Source organism: Phalacrocorax carbo, chromosome 1, assembly GCF_963921805.1.
Source record: "Phalacrocorax carbo chromosome 1, bPhaCar2.1, whole genome shotgun sequence".
Taxonomy (NCBI): Eukaryota; Metazoa; Chordata; class Aves; order Suliformes; family Phalacrocoracidae; genus Phalacrocorax; species Phalacrocorax carbo.
The window spans coordinates 81,127,458-81,147,604 of record NC_087513.1 but is presented as its reverse complement, the minus strand read 5'-3'; the positions used below and the strand labels follow the sequence as shown (position 1 = coordinate 81,147,604).

The 20,147-nt window shown below is 37.8% G+C and overlaps 1 protein-coding gene across 4 annotated transcripts in view; it reads right to left on the bottom strand.

Annotated features, from left to right (window-relative positions):
- The window catches only part of CCDC91 (coiled-coil domain containing 91), a 160,201-nt gene that overhangs the window by 40,541 nt on the left and 99,513 nt on the right, over positions 1-20,147 (bottom strand). For 3 of the 4 annotated variants that reach the window (XM_064462006.1, XM_064462017.1, XM_064462033.1), the window contains 3 exons: positions 17,500-17,592; positions 17,272-17,340; positions 15,355-15,525 (listed from right to left, as the gene is read on the bottom strand). In XM_064462006.1, coding sequence (XP_064318076.1) covers positions 15,355-15,525; positions 17,272-17,340; positions 17,500-17,592 — 333 coding nt within the window. The remainder of the gene's footprint in view (positions 1-15,354; positions 15,526-17,271; positions 17,341-17,499; positions 17,593-20,147) is intronic. The other variant, XM_064462024.1, reaches the window with a different exon arrangement.

The window sequence follows — 20,147 nt, the reverse complement described above, 5'->3', positions numbered from 1 at the left end:
TTCTTTGGACACACTCCAGCACCTTAATGTCCTTCTTGTAGTGAGGGGCCCAAAACTGAACACAGTATTTGAGGTGCAGCCTCACCACTGCCAAGTACAGGGGCATGATCACTCCTTAGTCCTGCTCGCCACACTAATTCTGATACAAGGCAGGATGCTGTTGGCCTTCTTGCCCACCTGGGCACACTGCCATTATTAACTAAATATTAAATCAGAATAATGCCTAGTAAGCAACACTGTACACAGAAAATAAAGCTAAAAAATATTTTTCACCATGTAAGAAAAAAGATAAAAATCAAGGATAGCTTAATTTATTTTTTTAGGCTCTGGTCAAAATGACTGAGTCTACCTTGTACATATTCTGTACAAGGAGAAATACATAATTTTACAAATGTTTGTGAGATAGAATGACAATCTTTCTATTGCTTTGTTTACTGGTTTAAGAAATCATTCAACCTACAGTGACGCTTGCTTCAAATACAGAATCTCAGAATGTTAACTGATGCATTCTTGGTGCTTTACAATTCTGTCTTTGCAGAAAGTATTTCTGCAGGAACTCAATGGTATTGAATAGATTGACTCTGGAGAACAGGTGGAATTCTAAGGTTCTGGAAGTAAGAGATATTTCTGAAGTTACATAATTCACTTGTATGTGTAAGAGTGGCATTTTACCAGATGGTATTAGGGTAAAAAATGAAGAATAACACCACAGAATTGGACCAAACCCCATTTTTTTTAAAGACTTTTCAGTGGAAGTATTTAAACTGAAAAAGTGTTCTTACCTTTAGCTATTTACTGCTTTTCAGCCAAAACTGAAAAGTTCATGCAAACAATATTTTTGCTGTCTTATAACAGAAAAGGTCTAAAATCCCGGATTTGACTGTGCAACTATGTAGTCCCCAGTATTCTTGAATACAGCAAATAGGAAAACCATAGTTGTGAAAAGTGATTATCATTTTTTTTTCTATTTTAATTCTAGTTTACCAAATTCTAGTTTACCAAAAAATAATTCTGAGACAAAGGTCTCTTTCACTACAGAACTTTGGCAAGACTAACAAAAAAAGTAGCAGAAATTTACATATTATACAAATACACTGTTCTCGTAAATATATTCTCAAGCCATCTTAATTTGTCAAAAGGTCCCAAAACACTGTCTTGTATTAGAATGGAAAAAAAATCCCATCATTTACCCCATTAAAATCTTAAAAGTAAATTACAGAACTGAAAGTGCTATATCTTAATATGTAGAAAATCTTACATCAATAAAATATTTACAATCGAAGTATGCTAAATTTCCTTGATGCTACTTGAAACACTATATGAACAAAGGTGCAAATAAAAATGTAATTAAGTTATACAAAAGTCTATTAAAAAAACACAAGAAAATGGAAATCACTAGCAATACTTTTATGGACAAGTCTTTTATTACAACAGGATTAAAATAGAAAAAATAAAATCAGAAAGAATTCTTTTCCACTTACAATGGCAAATTCCCAAAATTAAGACTAGTATTAATTCTCTGAAGAATATACAGTTATGGAATACAGTGAAAACAAAGTTGTATAACATCTTGTTGAGGCAATAAGCAAAGCATACCATGACTATGACAGTTTTGACTCTTTGTTATCAATACTTATTTCAAGAGCAACAAGTTGATAAAAACAAGTTATTTTCATAGAATCATAGAATCGTTAAGGTTGGAAAAGACCCTTAAGATCATTGAGTCCAACTGCTAACCTATCACTGCCAATTTTCTATCATCATATATCCTTATTTGCTTTACCATAAGGAACAAAATATTACCGATTACTTCTATATAATTAAATAAGTTACCGTAATTTTTTGCTTACTTTCTCTTTTTTCAAATTCATAATACTTACAGTTTTATAATAAGGAGATACAAGGGTCCTTTTAGCTTCAATAGAAATTAAAAAAAATGGAAGATTGAAGAATTCAGCCAAGTCCCTAATTGTTTTTTTAATGCCTCACTCTACAGAAAAAAAGTTAGTTTTTCTGTATATTCCCAGCACCCAGCAGTTCAAAAAAATTTGAATAATCATGAACCAGTGGATATTCCAAAATCCCAGTATGTCAAAAAGGAAATACCTATTCCAAAAGGTACCGGGAATAGCTAGTATGTTGAACAGCTATTCCCAGTTCTTTAATCTGCTTTCTTTAGTCTTATATAGATTTTCTAATTACACTGTGGATGACTCAAGCTTTGAGTGAGAACAGTTGCCATATACCACATACCAAGTTAAATTTTAAAAGAACATAGTAAAGAGTCATTGAAACAAAGAATGTCCTGAGTTGGAAGGGACCTGCAAGGATCATCGAGTCCAACTCCTGTCCCTGCACAGGGAAACCCCAAAATTCACACCCTGCCTCTGAGGGCATTGTCCAAGTGCTTCTTGAAAATCACCAGGCTTAGCGCCATGACTGCCTCCCTGGGGAGCCTGTTCCAGTGCTCCACCACCCTCTGGGTGAGGAACCTTTTCCTAATATCCAGCCTAAACCTCCCCTGGCACATCTTCTGCCATTCCCTTGGGTCCTGTCATTGGTCACCAGAGAGAAGAGATCAGTGCCTGCCCCTCCTCCTCCCCTTGTGAGGAAGCTGTCGACTGCGATGAGGTCTCCCCTCAGCTTCCTCTTTTCCAGGATGAACAAACCAAGTGACTTTAGCAGCTCCTCACACAGCTTCCCCTCTAAACCCTTCACCAACTTTGTGGCCCTCCTCTGGACACTCTCTAGTAGCTTTATATCCTTAACATACTCTGGTGCCCAAAACTGCACACAGCACTCACAGTGAGGCTGCACCAGTGCAGAGTAAAGCGGGACAATCCCCTCCCTCGACCGGCTGCAATGCAGTGCTTGATGCACCCCAGGACACGGTTGGCCCTCTTGGCTGCCAGGGCACACTGTTGGCTCATGTTCAACTTGCCATTGACCAGAACCCCCAGGTCCCTCTCCTTGGGGCTGCTCTCCAGTAAACAGAGCTTTAATTTAGTAAAGCCTTTGACAGCCTTTCCCACAGCAGTCTCCTGGAGAAACTGGTTGGTCATAGCTTGGATGGGCATACAGTTCACTGTGTAAAAAAATTGGCTGGACGACCAGGCCCAAAGACTTGTGGTGAAGGAGTTAAATCCAGTTGGCAGCCAACCTCAAGTGGTGGCTGTACCCAGGGCTAAATATTTGGGCCAGTTTTATTTAATATCTTCAATAAAGATCTGGATGAGGGGATCGAGTACACCCTCAGTAAGTTTGCAGATGATACCAAGCTGGTTGGGAACATTGATCTGTTTGAGGGTAGAAAGGCTCTGCAGAGGGATCTGGACAGGCTGGATCGATGGGTGAAAGCCAATTGCATGTGGTTCAACCAAGCTAAGTGCCAGGTCCTGCATTTGAGTCACAACCACCTTATGCAACGCTACAGGTTTAGGGAAGAGTGGCTGGAAAGCTGCCTGGTGGAAAAGGACCTGGGGGTGTCGGTCAACAGCTGGCTGAATATGAGCCAGCAGTGTGCCCAGGTGGGCAAGAAGGCCAACAGCATCCTGCCTTGTATCAGAATTAGTGTGGCGAGCAGGACTAAGGAGTGATCATGCCCCTGTACTTGGCAGTGGTGAGGCTGCACCTCAAATACTGTGTTCAGTTTTGGGCCCCTCACTACAAGAAGGACATTAAGGTGCTGGAGTGTGTCCAAAGAAGAGCAACGCAGCTGGTGAAGGGTCTAGAGAACAAGTCTTACACGGAGTGGCTGAGGGAACTGGGGTTCTTTAGTGTGGAGAAGAGGAGGCTGAGGGGAGACCTTATTGCTCTCTACAGCAACCTGAAAGGAGGCTGTAGTGAGGTTGGTGTTGGTCTCTCCCCACAAGTAACAAGTGATAGGACAAGAGGAAAGTGCCTCAAGTTGCATGAGGGGAGCTTTAGACTCGATATTAGGAAAAAAAATATTTACTGCAAGAATGGTCAGGCATTGGAAGATGCTGCCCAGAGAGGTGGTGGAGTCACCATCCCTGGAGGTATTTAAAGGACGGGTAGACGTGGCACTTAGTGACATGTTTTAGTAATGGATTTGGTAGTGTTGGGTTAATGGTTGGAGTCGATCTTAAAGGTCTTTTCCAACCTAAATGATTCTATGATTCATCTACCACAGTCTAGTCAACCAAAAGAAGTACTGCTATAACTTCCAAATTTGCAAACATTTATTACTTCATAATACAAAATTAACACAGAGTACGTAATGGAACCGAAACTGATACCTCACTATTTCAGATACATGTTAATGATACTTATCATCTGAAAATTATCTCAACAGTCAGTCTGCCATAAGAATGGTAATTCAACAGACAGATCACGTAGCCATGAGACTGAGCAATGTCTTATGATTGTAGACAAAAGACTCATACTTTAGTGGGCTTCATTCCAACATTTCTTTTTACCAGACTTCTGGTAATACTCCAGAACACTACTTCTTTTTGGCAACTAATCTTTGCCAGCCATGGTCTAGGATGAATCATATGGTTCTATTTCTCTGTGATTTGAACGTCTGTTTCTCAACTGAGATTAAACATTATCCTGCTTGCTAAATTCAAGAAAAATGAAACACAAGAACACACACAACTTTCTTCCCAGGCTCATGGCTTAAAAAAAACCCAGACATTGCAACGACTAACACCACCTCTGAACTGGCTGATTCAGTTTGCACTGTCCCTTACTCGCAGCTCACAATGAGCAAACATAGACCTCTGTGTAACAATGACAGACCACTCAAGACTATCAAAAGACAGCTTTGCTGTAATATCAATAAACTGGGAAGAAAACATCTTATCCTTCCCATGCAGTTTTCAGAAGGCTTCAAAGAGCAAACATCATACAACACCCAATCCCCTAGCCAGTTCAGTCGCGTATTTTTGCCCTGTCCTTTGAATTAATCAGTGATACTAGTTTTTCTTTCTGTGAAATGAGTCTTCACTCCTTCTAGATGACGTTTCACAAAGTGCTCTCCTCTAAGTTCTCAAAGTCACCATCTGTTTTTATTTCTGTCAGTCATTACAGCAAATAATCAACTGATATAAAGACTACTGAAATTCTGATATTTCCTATTATTACTGTTTAACAGTCTTAGCTGCATGTACATCCTATCAGCATATGCACTTACTTTTCCTTCATCTCTTTCATTGCTCTTTCCTTTTATGCTATATTTACCTTTAGATTTTATCCTAATTTAGATTTTGGTTGCAAGGTAAAAATTGGCCCTTATTTCATCTTTAGCTAAAAAGGATACAGCAGTATTTGAGGCTTTCAGTGTTATTTTAATAGATTCAAGAAAATGGGAAAGCCCAGTTTCCATAAGAAGCCAAGGAAGAGCACACCACAAATTGCACCTGAGCTGCAACTCTTGGGGGTCCTACCCCCTTTTTTTTTTATTAATATCTGATCAGAGGCTGGAGTACTACATTATAGTCAAAGTTAGCTTCTTTACAGGACTTTATATACACGTTGTTGACACCAGCTAGAAGATTAGAATAGCTAATAAAAACAAATTAAAATTATTCAAGTACTCAACTGACAAGTCATATTCAACCATATATTAGGAATCACAATCACATAATCACATTATATATATCTGCAGGAAGACAGGAAAAAAAAACCACCAGTGTACTGTATATACCAGAGAACTCTAGTCAGTATTTAAAAAAAAGTGCCATATGATGGTTTGCAATTTTATAGGAAAATTCTTTTGTTTCCACACAAGGATCAGGTGGCAGTCCTAAATTTTATCTAGGAAATGCAACCACAGACTGCAATGTTAGTGGTTTTTCAGAAAATAGTAACCCTCAAATTATAATGTCTGTGGTTATAAACTACTACAAACTACTTCTGAAGTCAGACATGGTTAAAGTCTGCATGCAGTAGCCTACTCCTTTCCAGACTTTGCAAGCATATTAAAAATAAACTGATGTAATGGCAGTGATCTCTTTCCACTCAATGCTACTAAGTTGTGTGATTCCTCACACACTCAAGATTATACAACTTTTTTTTAAATGAAAAATGCTTTTCTGTGTCCTTATGGAATCACCATGGTCTCCAGAAACACTGGACACTAATATCTGTGCAAGAAGGTGGAAAATGAAGAAGAAAGCGAAACTGAAAATATTGGTTGGATATCCTACAGAGAAACGTAAGCAAACTCTCCCACTGAAAGTTGAATGATATAGTAAAGGCAACAGAAATTGAAGATGTTGTCCTTTGAAAAGCAAGTTTTTGTCTAGCACATTATGTGATACTGTATTATCAATAGCCTATTTGGGTAGGAATCATGATTGAGGAAAAAACCCAGCAACTTCTTGTATGAATCCACAAGATATTGAAGAGCAGTGTTATGACAGTCCAAGCCTGTTGCTGAAAAAATATCTCTTTTTTCTTCCAAATATTAACACTCTCCTGTCCATTCAAAACCCTACAAATTCTAACAAAGTTATTCCTGGAATAGCGATACCAAATATGCCATTTTGCTGGGTACTTCAGAAACACAGAATAAATAGAGTATTTCAAACTCTGCCTCCCCCCATAGGATTCTGTAACCTACGTAAAATATGAAACAAATAACAAATGGACAACAGAAGACTGGTAAACTATACTATTTTGTATTCCATTAACCGGCAATGCACTCAGTGCTTTGTATATCATAGATGAGAGGAGTTTTGAAGATGTATTTAAGGAAATGAAATTAATATTATATGTCACATGGAAATCTTCCCAAATAAAAAAGCATGGTAAAAGAAGGGAAAGCAATACCAATATCATAAATGTTTTATAGGTGAAAGTTGATCTCCTAGTAACAAATACTATAAATAGAATGAATAATGATGAGAAAGAGACAAAAGCAAACTGAAGCAGAGACAAATAGCCATTTATAGCTTATTTAACAAAGAAAGAGTGATGGAAAGCCCAAAGTAAAGGACTGGAAATTGATCATTATGGCTGTATTCTAAAACGACAAACTGTAATTGTTAGGACAGGGGAAAAAAAGATTCATTAATAAAAATACAGGAAAAGTGGGAGCTTGGATGAAAATTGCACCTATGTTGTTAGATATGATATGTCATCTCTTACAGATATGATGTCTAAATGACCAGCAACATGTCAACTGTTATATTTACAATTAGATCTGAAACAAAACCAGATCAACAAGCAGCATGGATAGTGTTGAAGGTACCAGAAAGTATGTGGAGGTGAGAAAGAAGAAAAACTAAGAGGCCATTTGAACTTTAAGCGACAGTCATGCATTCCTAAAGTGGTGTCAAAGAGATTTATCAGTGTTTTTAGTGTAGACAGAAATAGCGCTTGAAGTGGGCATGGAGAAAAAGTGAGTTAGGCTTCCAAATTTGATATCAGCCAAGAGGCAATCTTGCACAGAAAGCATAATGCAACTATGTAAACCCAGGGAGGCAATAGCTCCATATTCTGCTAAAGCAGCATAATATTATGCACCTGGGGAGGAACAACCCCATGCACCAGTACAGGCTGGGGGCTGACCTGCTGGAAAGCAGCTCTGCTGAGAAGGACCTGGGAGTGCAGGAGGACAGCAAGCTGACCCTGAGCCAGCAATGTGCCCTTGTGGCCAAGACGACCGACACTATCCTGGGGTGCATTAAAAGGAGTGTGGCCAGCAGGTTGAGGGAGTTTCTCCTCCCCCTCTACTCTGGCCTAGTGGGGCCACCTTTGGAGTACTGTGTCCAGTTTTGGGCCCCCCAGTTTAAGAAAGGCAGGGAACTGCTTGAGCAAGCCCAACAGAGAGCTACCAAGATGATCAGGGGACTGGAGCATCTCTCTTATGAGGAAAGGCTGAGAGACTTGGGTTTGTTCAGCCTGGAGAAGAGAAGGCTGAGGGGGGATTTCATAAACACCTATAAATATCTAAAGGGTGGGTGTCAAGAGGATGGGGCCAGACTCTTTTCAGTGGTGCCCAACGACAGGACAAGGGGCAATGGGCACAAGTCGGAACACAGGAACTGCCAGCTAAACATGAGAAAAAGCTTCTTTACTGTGAGGGTGACAGAGCAGTGGAACAGGCTGCCCAGAGAGGTTGTGGAGTCTCCTTCCCTGGAGACATTCAAAACCCACCTGGACACTTTCCTGTGCCCCCTGCTCTAGGTGTCCCTACTCAAGCAGGGGGTTGGATGAGATCATCTCCAGAGGTCCCTTCCAACCCCTACCATTCTGTGATTCTGTGATTATGGAGTCCCCCAGAAAACTACTGCCAAGAAGCTACTCAGTGGTATCTTGCCTCTCCTACAGCTTACAGATTCCCAAACTAGCCTATCTTCTGCCTTGCTGAAATTACCAGATCGCCTGTTGCACCACACAGAAACAAGATGCAAGTTCTGCAATTTACAGGAGGCATAGATGATTAGAACACAGCTCTATCTTAAAAACAGTATGATGATTTAATAATAAAGTTGTAGGGAATATCATAGTACCATGTAGCACGTCACTTAAAGTGGTAGAAGAAACAGATTTTTGCACCATTGTCATGGGAATAGCAGTTGAATGCATGTTTACACATAAGCAGTTCAGGAGTAAGTGTATGTATGAAAGAGATGAACAGGATAGAAAGATTCCAGGAGATCAAACGAGAAAAGTTCTGCAAGGACAACCCTGAAAACTACTGTGTATAACAAAGAAATTAAAGACAGGTAAGTGGATTCATAACATGAAATTCATTCTCAGATTCCAAGATCAGGGAAGGGGCATGCACTTGCACTCAGTGTTCTCTATTTTTTTTAAGGTAAGCAAACTGTGGTGCCAATAAACAAAATCCCATAGTTTTGACACCTACGAAAGATACATTGGGGAATCTATCTGCAAAAGTAGTCTTACTGGACAATAAAAAGATAAGACAAATGCATAAGCCCTATATATTTTCTTTTTTTCCTCATACTATCCTCCAAAATATTAATCATAAACTTACTGATTTGATGAACAAGAGAAAAAGAAGTGTTTTTTACATATTCTAGGGCTAAGAAAGGGCCACTCTACCAGCTAATAAATCTGACAAAGCTAGGGCAGGCAATAACTTTTTAGACAAAATTTTTTCATTTATTAGTTCATCCAGCCTTCTCAAATACAGGGCAATGAGGAAAAATATTTAGACAAATAATAATTTTCAACAAAAATTTAACAGCTAAATTAAGCAATAGTAGAAAAGAAACAAAAGCCAGTTCTTTAAGTACACAGCCAATGCCTCCATGTTTTCACTTATGTATCTTTTGTTCACTTACATATGACTAGGTGTGCAAATCCTTAAGACATTCAATATAAAATTGATTCGGGCTTGCTACAACTATCAGTAGAAGCACTCCCTCAGCAGATGAACATGAATACCAAAACAGTTTTAATAAAGTAGCAGGCAAGTAGCCATTGATTTTGGGAGATTAAGCACTGTGTGTTCTAGACATTTTTCTTTTACCTTCTAAGTAACAGCATGTAGTGATATTCATAAACTCAAGGGAAAATATTAAATATACTTTAAAGCCCATAAAGTACAGAAAAATAAAATTTTCTTCAACTATTTAGAAATATGCCAGCAAAATTATATTAATATATTCCAAAATAATAAATTACAAATTTATTGTTCTGCAAAGAACACCACCACATGAACCCTCAGAGGTATAAACATATTCAATTGTCTTGAATGCTCAGATATTGACACAGGAAAGACTACTGGGAAATTCACATTTTTCTTCCATAAGCCTTTTAGTTACCTTTTCTTGCAAAAATATTTGTTCTTTCTATATCTCAGTATATCTCAGTTGTGGCTTGGCTGAATGAAACACTGCAGCCTCAGTTTTCATGAAATACCTTCCCATTGGTAAGATCATTTTGCCTTAGTGCTTTTGCTCATGTCCAAGAGGAAGCAGAGTTTATGTTAGTTCTTTTAATATACTAGAGGTGCCTTTTTTTCCTAATTATTTGCAGCCTTCAGAACACTTGAGTGTCTAATGTATCTGCTGTGTGGATTATGGCAATGAACAACTCAGGCTCTTTTTCCCTTGAGAATTAGGGTAAACTACAGTAGATTATACATAGTATTTTAAATTTAAGCCTTCAGGAAATGACAAAGGTGATTCTTTGCTTAGAGCGTTTTAGGAGAGTTATTAATTTCAAGCTATGACATGGACCTAAATTTCTGTGGCTCACCCTGCAGCTGCCAGCTTGCCTTTTAATTTTAATGATTTTTCTTTAAAAGAAGAATTGTGGTGTATAAATTCTCTTTAGCTTCTTTTGCTACTTCTCTTCCTCCCAAATTTTACTTCATTTATGTAATTGAGTATTTAGCTTTGTAAAATGATAACAAGTACCACACAGAGAGCTCTGTGCATGGTAGTGTTATAGCTACAGTAGCTACTGCTATAGCTAGCCTGCATTGCCCACTAATGATATATACAAAATATCATTCTTCTATTTTATCCAAAATTGTATGGTCCTCGTCATCCTATATCCCCAAAGAATTTCTGGATTTTAGTTTTTTTCAGAGAGTAAAAATAAGTGGAAGGAAGATGACAATGGAGAGCACTGTCTACTGTTTTTTCACTGAAGTTTATAGTTGTGTTCCAGGAGCTTCGCTGCAATTTTGAATTCTGGGGAAAAAGCTTCTGCTTCAGCCAAATTACCTGTTATAGTTTCTTCTTATCTAGAGAGCAATGACTTCTTTACTCAAATAAGTGTTCTAGAAAAAACATTCTAGTGGAAGAATTTCACCAAGCATTCCTCTCAACACTGACAACTATCAGACATATCAAACTCTCCTTGCAGGGAAGTGCCACTGTAAAAAATGTCATACAATATATCAAAGATAGAAAAAAACACCTCGTGTAGACATGTCAGGCTACATCTAGCCTGCTGAATATTTTAGTTTCTCATCTATAATGACTTTTCAATGTGTTGTAAAAGGATCACGAGGTTACTGTGCAAATGAACATTATCTTTAATCAGAAGACTACTCAGTTCTTTCAAGGAGGGCTTATTCTCCCTGATGTAAAATGCAAGCCTCCACAAAACTAAGAATCCTTTTCTGAATTAAAAAAAAAAAAAAATTCTCTTATAAAAGCACTAACCACCTGGATAACACATGTATAAAACCTGAACATGCTGCCAGTCTCAACCAGAATGAAAGTCTTTTGGACTTTAACACCATACAGCCTCTTGAGACAGTGCCCTAGAAAAAAATTTTACCATTTCCTTGGTGATGTAATGCATCTCATTTATCCCTTCAGACCTACAAGGCTTCAAAGAATAATATATCAAATTTATTTAAAAATCCCATGTCTCTAAATAAAGACCCCAATTCACTGGAACAGTCAAAGCTTTCACAAAAACAAATGCCATACTCATGTTACTTTATCCTTTAATTTTTTAATAAAAAAAGGAGAAGGAGATATGTCAAGGTTGCTCCATCAAGCCAAAACATTGACTCAGTATGTCTTAGTTCCTACCTTCACTGTAAGTTTATCTTTACTCTGCTGTTTCCTAGTTGGTAACAAAATACTTGATATTAATCACAAGTTATTAAACTGTCCCTAAGTTTGCAGATTTTCCTCTGGCAATGTTAAATTAATAAAATAAATCTTATATGGAAGTAGCATTTCCTTATCTGCAGACTCAATATCCATCTGACTGAGTCCAAACAATTTTAAAGGACAAAGTTTTGTCAAGCCTGAATATCTAACAAGTAGAAGCAATCTGCATAAAGCTTCCAGATTTGCATCCACTATGGCTCTCCTTCCTGGCCACTTTGCAACAACAACAATGAAAAGTCTAAAAAAGTACCTGTATTATCCCTGCACAGTAAACATTAATCTCTTCTTCTTTTAAAAAATTATTTAGACAATGAAGGGAAATCTCACCACCTGATTCAGCAGAACTGTGATCTTCAAAGCTTTACTGTTCTTATACTAAAATTGCCTGACTGAAGAAATATTACCTAGCATATTTTAAGTGTGTTTCAACCAGCAGCTTGAGCTGAAAACCCTGTCCTTTTAAAAGGCCTGGATTTCTTCCTCAGAAAAGCACTGACATCTCAGTATATAAAGACTTTGTCTGAAAGAATATATCCATCAGTATTAAACTACTTCTAATACCATCCGGTCTTGTGACAACTTCAAAGGCGATACCAACAAGAAGAAACTCTGGCAGAACACTCCACAGGGAAGGCAAACCTACCCTGAGTCACTACATCACTGCCACTCTTCCACCCCTGGGACATTTTACATGCTCCCCAAGTCCATAAATATAGAAACCTGTCTGACCTCATGCATCCAGCTACAGGACTCCTTCAATAAAAATATGCAGGTTTCATCAAAACTTTCCTCAAACTTCATTACCATAGTTCTCCTCCTATCAATCTCTTCATGTTCCACAAGCTATAAAATTGCTGTCTGTCTTTACTGTAGTAAACAACTACTTTATTGCTCCTCATTCTATTAACAGATCCTCTACACCACTGGTATCATTTCTCATTCTGGATACTCTAAATGATTTATACCTAACTAAACCCTGAGCAATTGTTCTCAGCTTAAATTTAGCTTTGAAGTCAGCTGCTTATCGTTTTGTTGTAAATGAGAGTTTGAGTGCCTGAAGGCTTATCAGTATAGTAAAATTACAGTCGTGTAAACTGATAACTTACCACTTGATACCTTTACATTCCAAAGAAGTGAACAAGCTATATACAAAGTAAAATCATTCTATTTACACTAGAAATGTAAACAACACAGAGTGTAATCATGGCTTAGAATCAAAACCCAAATTTTTGTACACTTGATTAGGTATAATGTTGTTAATTCTGTTTAACACTGGAAAGGGAAACAGGGTCTGTTTCCAAAGAGTTGATTTTTAGACTTCTGTGATATGCTATTTTACTTCAAATTCTAAAGGTCTTCTTTTATCCAGGACATAAAAAATATAGTAATACCAAATTCCAAGACCTAAATGAAATGTAGACCCTCCTGGGTCTACTCAAATCAAAAAAGGAAGCATGCCAGAGATGGAGAAGTGGAGGATTATCTGTCAAGAGCTACAAGGCCACTGCCAGAGCATGCAGAGATGCAGTTAGAAAAGCAAAAGCCCAGCTTGAATTGAAACTAGCCATAGATGTCAAAAATAACAAGAAAGGGTTCTTCAGGTATGTCAACCACAGGCAGAAATAGAAGGAAAACATAGGCCCACTGTTAAACAGAATAGGAGAGTCAATCACCAATGATGCTGAAAAGGCAGAGGTCTTCAACACTCTTCACCTCTGTCTTTACCAACACTGTTGGGTCCCAGGCTTTGGGAACAAAATTGCCAGTTGATCCAAACACCGACCTTCACCAAGGGCAGATCATGCCTGACAAGCCTGGTGGCCTTCTACGACAAAGTGACTTGCCTGGTTGACATGGTGCGGGTGGTGGACATTGCCTACCTGGACTTCTCCAAGGCCTTTGATACAGTTCCCCATGGCCTCCTCCTGGAGAAATTAATGCGTTATGGCGTAGACAAGTGGTCTGTGCGGTGGGTGGGGAATTGGCTGACAGGCCGCACCCAAAGGGTGGTGCTAAATAGCTCTTTTTCAAATTGGCAACCTGTCACAAGTGGGGTCCCCAGGGATTGATATTGGGCCCAATGTGTTTCAACATCTTCATAAGTGATCTGGATAACGGGATCAAGTGTAGCCTGATGAAGTTTGCGGATGACACCAAACTGAGTGGGGAAGTAGACACTCCAGAAGGGAGAGCTGCTCTGCAGGAGGATCTGGATAGGCTGGAGGAGTGGGCCAGCAAGAACCTTATGAAGTTCAACAAGGACAAGTGTAAGATCACGCACCTGGGGAAACATAATCCGGGAGTGCAGCACAGACTGGGATCCACCTGGCTGGAGAGCAGATCTGTGGAAAGGGACCTGGGGGGCCTGGTGGACAGGAAGCTCAACATGAGCGAACAGTGGGCTGCTGCGGCCAAGAAGGCCAACAGGATGCTGGGTTGCATCAAAAAGGGCATCGCCAGCAGAGAGAAAGAAGTCATTATCCCACTCTACTCAGCGCTTGTCAGGCCACACCTGGAGTACTGTGTACAGTTCTGGTCCCCACTCTACAAAAGAGATGTGGACAGCCTGGAAGGGGTCCCGAGAAGGGCCACCAAGACGATCAAAAGACTGGGAAGCCTGCCATACGAGGATAGGCTGGGAGAACTAGGTTTGTTCAGCCTTGACAAAAGGAGGCTTAGAGGGGATCTCATCACCGTGTACCAGTACTTAATGGGAAGCTACCAAGAAGATTTTATACGGAGTCACGTGGAGAGGACAAGGGGGAATAGACACAAGCTGCTCTTGGGGAGGTTCCGATTGGACATGAGAGGAAGATTTTTCACAGTGAGGACAGTCAACCATTGGAATAATCTCCCCAGGGAAGTGGTTGACTCTGCCACATTGGATGCTTTTAAGATTCGGCTGGACAGGTTGCTGGGCCATCTTGTCTAGACTGTGCTCTTCCTGGAAAGGTTGGACTAGATGATCCCTGAGGTCCCTTGCAACCCGTGATTCTGTGTATCTTGCTTAAAAGTATTCGTACTCTTGACATTCAAGTACGCCACCAAGGAATCAGTGAATTTACAGACTGTTCCCCCAAATATTTCGAGCATCAGAGACTACAAAATTCAACTCTTGGAAGAGTAATTTAACTGCTATTATAATATATTTAATTGGTAATTCCTACCAGTTTTAAAAGCAATGTTGGGGATGTCCCTCTCAATTTGTGTTAAGTGATGTAAAATTATCCTTATAGAAGCACCTCTCCAAAAAGTAACTATAGAAACATTTCTGGTTCATTACTGGTTTAGGTTTCTAATTTTCATAACCCTCTCTATTTTGTACCCATTCTATCTTAGAAAAATATCCTTTTAGTAAGAGAAACAATCTAATTCCAGCATAATAGACAAAAAATGTAATGTCTCTTCTCCTCCATAGGTTGAAAAAGTCACCTAAATTGTCTATAACATAAATGCCAGTATCTGAGCTAGTCATCTTGGCCTCCTTTTGAAGTCAGTGGTCAAAAATAGGCACTTAGAGGGTATGATTCATCTCATTTCAATATACATACCTGAAAAGGTTGCAGGAAATCTGCTGTAAATGTGCAAACATCTCTCCATAGACATAGCCTAAATGAAGACAACCTAACAAGATTGCTGTGCATTACCAATATCAGTGGTGCAGTGATGAATGACAGATGTCACAGGACAATCTACCACAACATTATGAAGACATTCAAAACAAAAAATAAAATATACAAAGAAGGTTCATGGAAGTGTAAAATATACTAACTTGATTTTGCTTTCTTTGCTCTTGCATGGCTTCCCAAACAGCCTGGGCAATCTTATGTCTGTCACACTCTGCTTTCCATATTTTTCTTTCTTCTGCATAAATCTTCTCCATATTTCTCCTCTCCTCCTCTACTGCTTTCAGAACAGCCTCCTGCACTACTTCTTTTTCAGCCTTTGAAACAAATCAAGCACACACAAATGACCAAAATACCCAAAATGGGTGCCCAACACGTATTACTACTTCTAATGAGATTTATGAGCTGACAAGGTATGGGACCTGAATATTTTCACTTCTGAATCATGAGCTTAAATGTACCTTAAGGTGCTACCAAGCAGGTATTCCATGGGACAATGATTTTGTCGTTACAGAGAGAAAAAGAAAGTTACAAGCAACGATCTTAAGTTCCCACATACTGAAAACACAATATATCGTAACTAGCTTGCTTAATACCAACACAAAAACCATGCAGCAGAAACTATGTAAGAGTAGGTACATCACGGGCCTCTCTACATTGCTTGTTATTCCTATATATGAGATATTCCTGCTGTTATCTACAAGTATCTAAAGCCCCAAAACAATCTGAGTGCTTTCTGTGGCGACGTAGCCAACACATACTTAAAACAAATGCGTCTTCCCTCCCAAAGCTCCTTAGTATGTTTTCTACAAGAAGTAGTTTCATTTTTTTTTTCCAGTGTTTATATTCAACCATTACATGACATCATCCAAAGACATACACTGAATTTGAAGTAACAGGAACAGCTCTGCACATGCTGACCTACACATATATATCAGCAAAATCATCATTGCATAATATCTACAAATAAATAACAACAGGCTAAAGTTCAAAATAAACAAACATGAGCTGACAAACCACACCCACACCCCCCTCAATTTTAATAAGCCTATAGGTCCTTCCAATGCCCTTTGCTGGTAATTATGGAACTAGTCAAGTGAAGTCAAATGGCAAAAAATACTCGGTTCCTCAAATACCTACACTTGCATATAAAGCTGTTTCTTGCAATTCATTGGGACTTGATTTTTTTATTTAGACATTTATAAAACATAATCAAAATGTAAGTTAAAAAATGCCCTATTAAATTAAGGTATTTTATTACGAACACATTTTCCCCTAGATACCAACCATGTACAGATGTTTCTTGTGTTACTAAATGTTATTCAGAGATGTGCTCGGCTAATGTGTGTATACTACATATGAAGATACACAGGAAATGTCAATACAGCGTAATCAACTGTTCTAGGTAACGTACATCACTAGCTTTCCCAGATCATTGCATGCAACTGAAATTTCATACTGGATTCTACATCAGGATTAGAAATGAAAGATAGCTTAACATTTACAAAATTACCATCCTAATCCCAATGTACTTAATAATGAAATAGACTGAAGAAATCATATTTTAAAAAGTGACCACTCACTGTCAGTCAAACAACAACTTATATATTTGAAAACCTGTTAAAATGTCCAGATTTTTATATGATTTATAAAATAGTTCTGTCCTCATGGAAAATGACCATATTTAACAAAAATTAAATAAGACACAATGCTAATTGTCTTATATGATCATCAGTTGACCCTGCTACCTAGCTCTTCAAATTAAGATGCATTCATGTTGTTAGCTGAAAGACCATGAAACCAGATATTTAGGTAACACCAACAACTGAACTGCAATATTGTGACTTATTGTTATAAATTAATTCAGAGGCTATCTTAGATAGAAGTGAGTTACATAGACTATCTTTATTAAGGCATAGGATATAGCAGATATGTTCATGATTTATAGAACTAGCTTCTTTTAAACACAGATGAGAACATAGAGTTTGACAAATTTAGTTATGAAATGAGTTGCTGATAGACATGGAATCCACACTGTATATCTACTACTTAACAGGAGATACCTTTGCCACAGCTGCCACAGCCTCCTTACTTCTCTGTCTTTCTTCATCCAGACATTTGTCAAGCAATTCCTGTAAATGTTATAAAAACTTAAACTGCAATACACAATAGATGAGTAGCTAAAAATGATTTCAAACAGTCAAAGTGCCTGAGAAAGCTTCCTTTTCCTGTCAGGATCATTCCCAATCAACTCCATGGTGCAGATCAGACCCCTTTTATAAAAGCAATACCTTGTGTTTTTGTGACTGCTGCAACAGAGCTTCTTCTATCTTTTCTGATAACATTTCCTTTTCTTCTTCCAAGATGTCAAGAAGTCGCTGATGCTATTGGGAGAAAACATCCATATTATTGTAACCATTTTCTGCTAGTAAAAACAGAACTAGCAGACAAAGAGAACTCATCCAACACACCTACGTTTGTCAGTTGTTTACAAATGACTAAAACATAGATTTAGTTCTTAATCACAATCCATTTATCTGTTTTTTACTAAACCAAGTAAAGCATTTGAAAGATGTGAGTTTTGTCTGTAGGAGCTTAGCTTATTATTAACTAAAAATTATTACTGGAAATGACTGATGTCGGGTATTTGTCATGAGATAATTGCTAGCAAATCAGTACATTTTACATGTTATTTTAGAGATATATTATAACCTTAAAGTATAACATCAATACATAATAATATTTTATAAGACCACCAGAAGGAAGGTGTAACAGTAGGGTTTTATATTAATAAACGTGTATATAACAAACAAAATATTTTACACAAACATGCAGGCAAATATCCCTTTCATTTCTAAGAAACAGTAATTTCTGTTTCATGAATTTTATTATGTTTTAATTATAAGTGCCTCTAATGGCAGCTAGAAATACATTACCAAACTGCAATACTATGTTCTGAAAAATATTTTTTCATTTGAAGAATAGAATAGAAAACTTCTAGACTGCTTTATAAAATAAAACACCTATCTGCCCTTCCAGGATAAACATGTAAAGAGGCATTTCCTTGTGAATTTACTTAAAATAGTTCTGAATGAAGCAGGCATATTCTAATGGAAAACACCTGTGGAAGAAGTGGTGAAATTCACATCATGGTTATACTTAATGATGTGTAACTAACTTTTCTTGTGGACTCAGTATTTTCAGACATTAGCTTTTAAAACGGCATTTATAGAATTTTTTTCCCCAGTAACTCAAAGGTGAAGCAATAAATGGATTTTATTAGTTAAATGATCTCCATGACTCTCCACTTGACTGACTGCACAGACTACAAACCTGTTATTTCACTTTTATTTGAAAGAATGACACAACAGAAGAGAAGCATATGCAAATACTTTCAGACATACGCCACAAATCAAAGTTCACGAACATTAATTAAAAGACTGAAACTTTATTTGCTTCAGTCATGAACCAGCGAGAGGCTTGCTAAGGACAGCGCATTAAAGAAAATCACCTCTGTCTTTAAGACACCTACAACAGAATGGCAGTCAACACGTTCAGCAAGATTAGAATTTCTAGTGTAAACCTTGCAGGCATTTAATTCCAGTTTGATTCTGACCATCAGATTTCTAGGTTAGATATGAAGACTGGGTATGCATATTTCAAGTTGCCATAATGGGCCAGCCACCAGATGTATTTTACAACATTCCCCATGGGACTACAATTTTCAGCCTTTAAACTTCAGGGCAGTTTTAGAAAATTTATTTTCCATATACGAAAACATTCAAGCCCATCGTGGAAGTCCTGAAATAATGCAGATGTTTGCATTAATACAATATAAAACATGTATACATGGCCAAGGGAGACAACTAATGTCTATTCACCTTTCAGACAAAATACTTTCATGACTACAGCCTTCTGCATGACCGTAACCTCACTACACAGCAGTTTCTTTTCATAAACCTGTGGTAGACCTACAGTCTTGAAAAATACAGATATCAGGACCAAAACTCTTTTACTGTACAGAAACCTGAAAAGTTCTGATCTTTAATACGTCTCTGAAGTGAAAATGTATTGCCTCCACTACAAAGAAGAGTGCACAACTAAATCCAGAGATCAACTCTTTGTACAAAACAAGCAAATATTACTCCGGCTGGTTGTTACAGTAATAATGATTTTAACAACTCCTGGGCGTATCTGTCAAATTTAATCAGTTCCATGGATATACACCGTACCAAACAAATGGAAATACAGACAGCAGTATAAAATAAATCAATTTGCTTCTTGTGGAAGCATAAAGGGAACTCTTCAATATATAATATGCCTCTTTTGCTTGCCACTTGAACTACAAAAAAAGTTGCCTAATAAGTAAACAATTACCGTTAAAACGAAGGCTGCTGTGATTGCTATTTGCAGTATAATCACTTTAATTGAGCTTAGGATCTCCTATTTCCTTCGTAGATTAGAAAACCTATATAGTATTACGTTTTGCATTTTATGAAATTCACAGAAATTCAGCAAGAGCTGTATTAAGAATTGTATCTGTATATAAGAACACACTAGCTCCTATTTTTCAAGACACTAGAGGTAACTATTTGTGAGCACAGTTAAAATGTTTTCAGAATACAAGATAATAACTTCTGGCATATTTCAATGCAACCTCTTTTACATTACATAGGATCCCCACTTCTCATGGAAATGTAAAATTTATAATTTCAAGATTGCAAGCCTCTTGTGAACAGCTTGGCATGTTCTTTCTTATTATAATATAAATACTTATTTTCATGTGGAACAATCATTCCATAAATGGTTACCTTCATATCTGAACTTCCAAAGGTTCATATATCATCACAAATGTTGCAACAGCTGTCCATACAACCCAGTAAAGCAAATTCTCTTGTAGTAGTCCTAGAGAAATACCTTGAAGAACTGTTTATTTGGC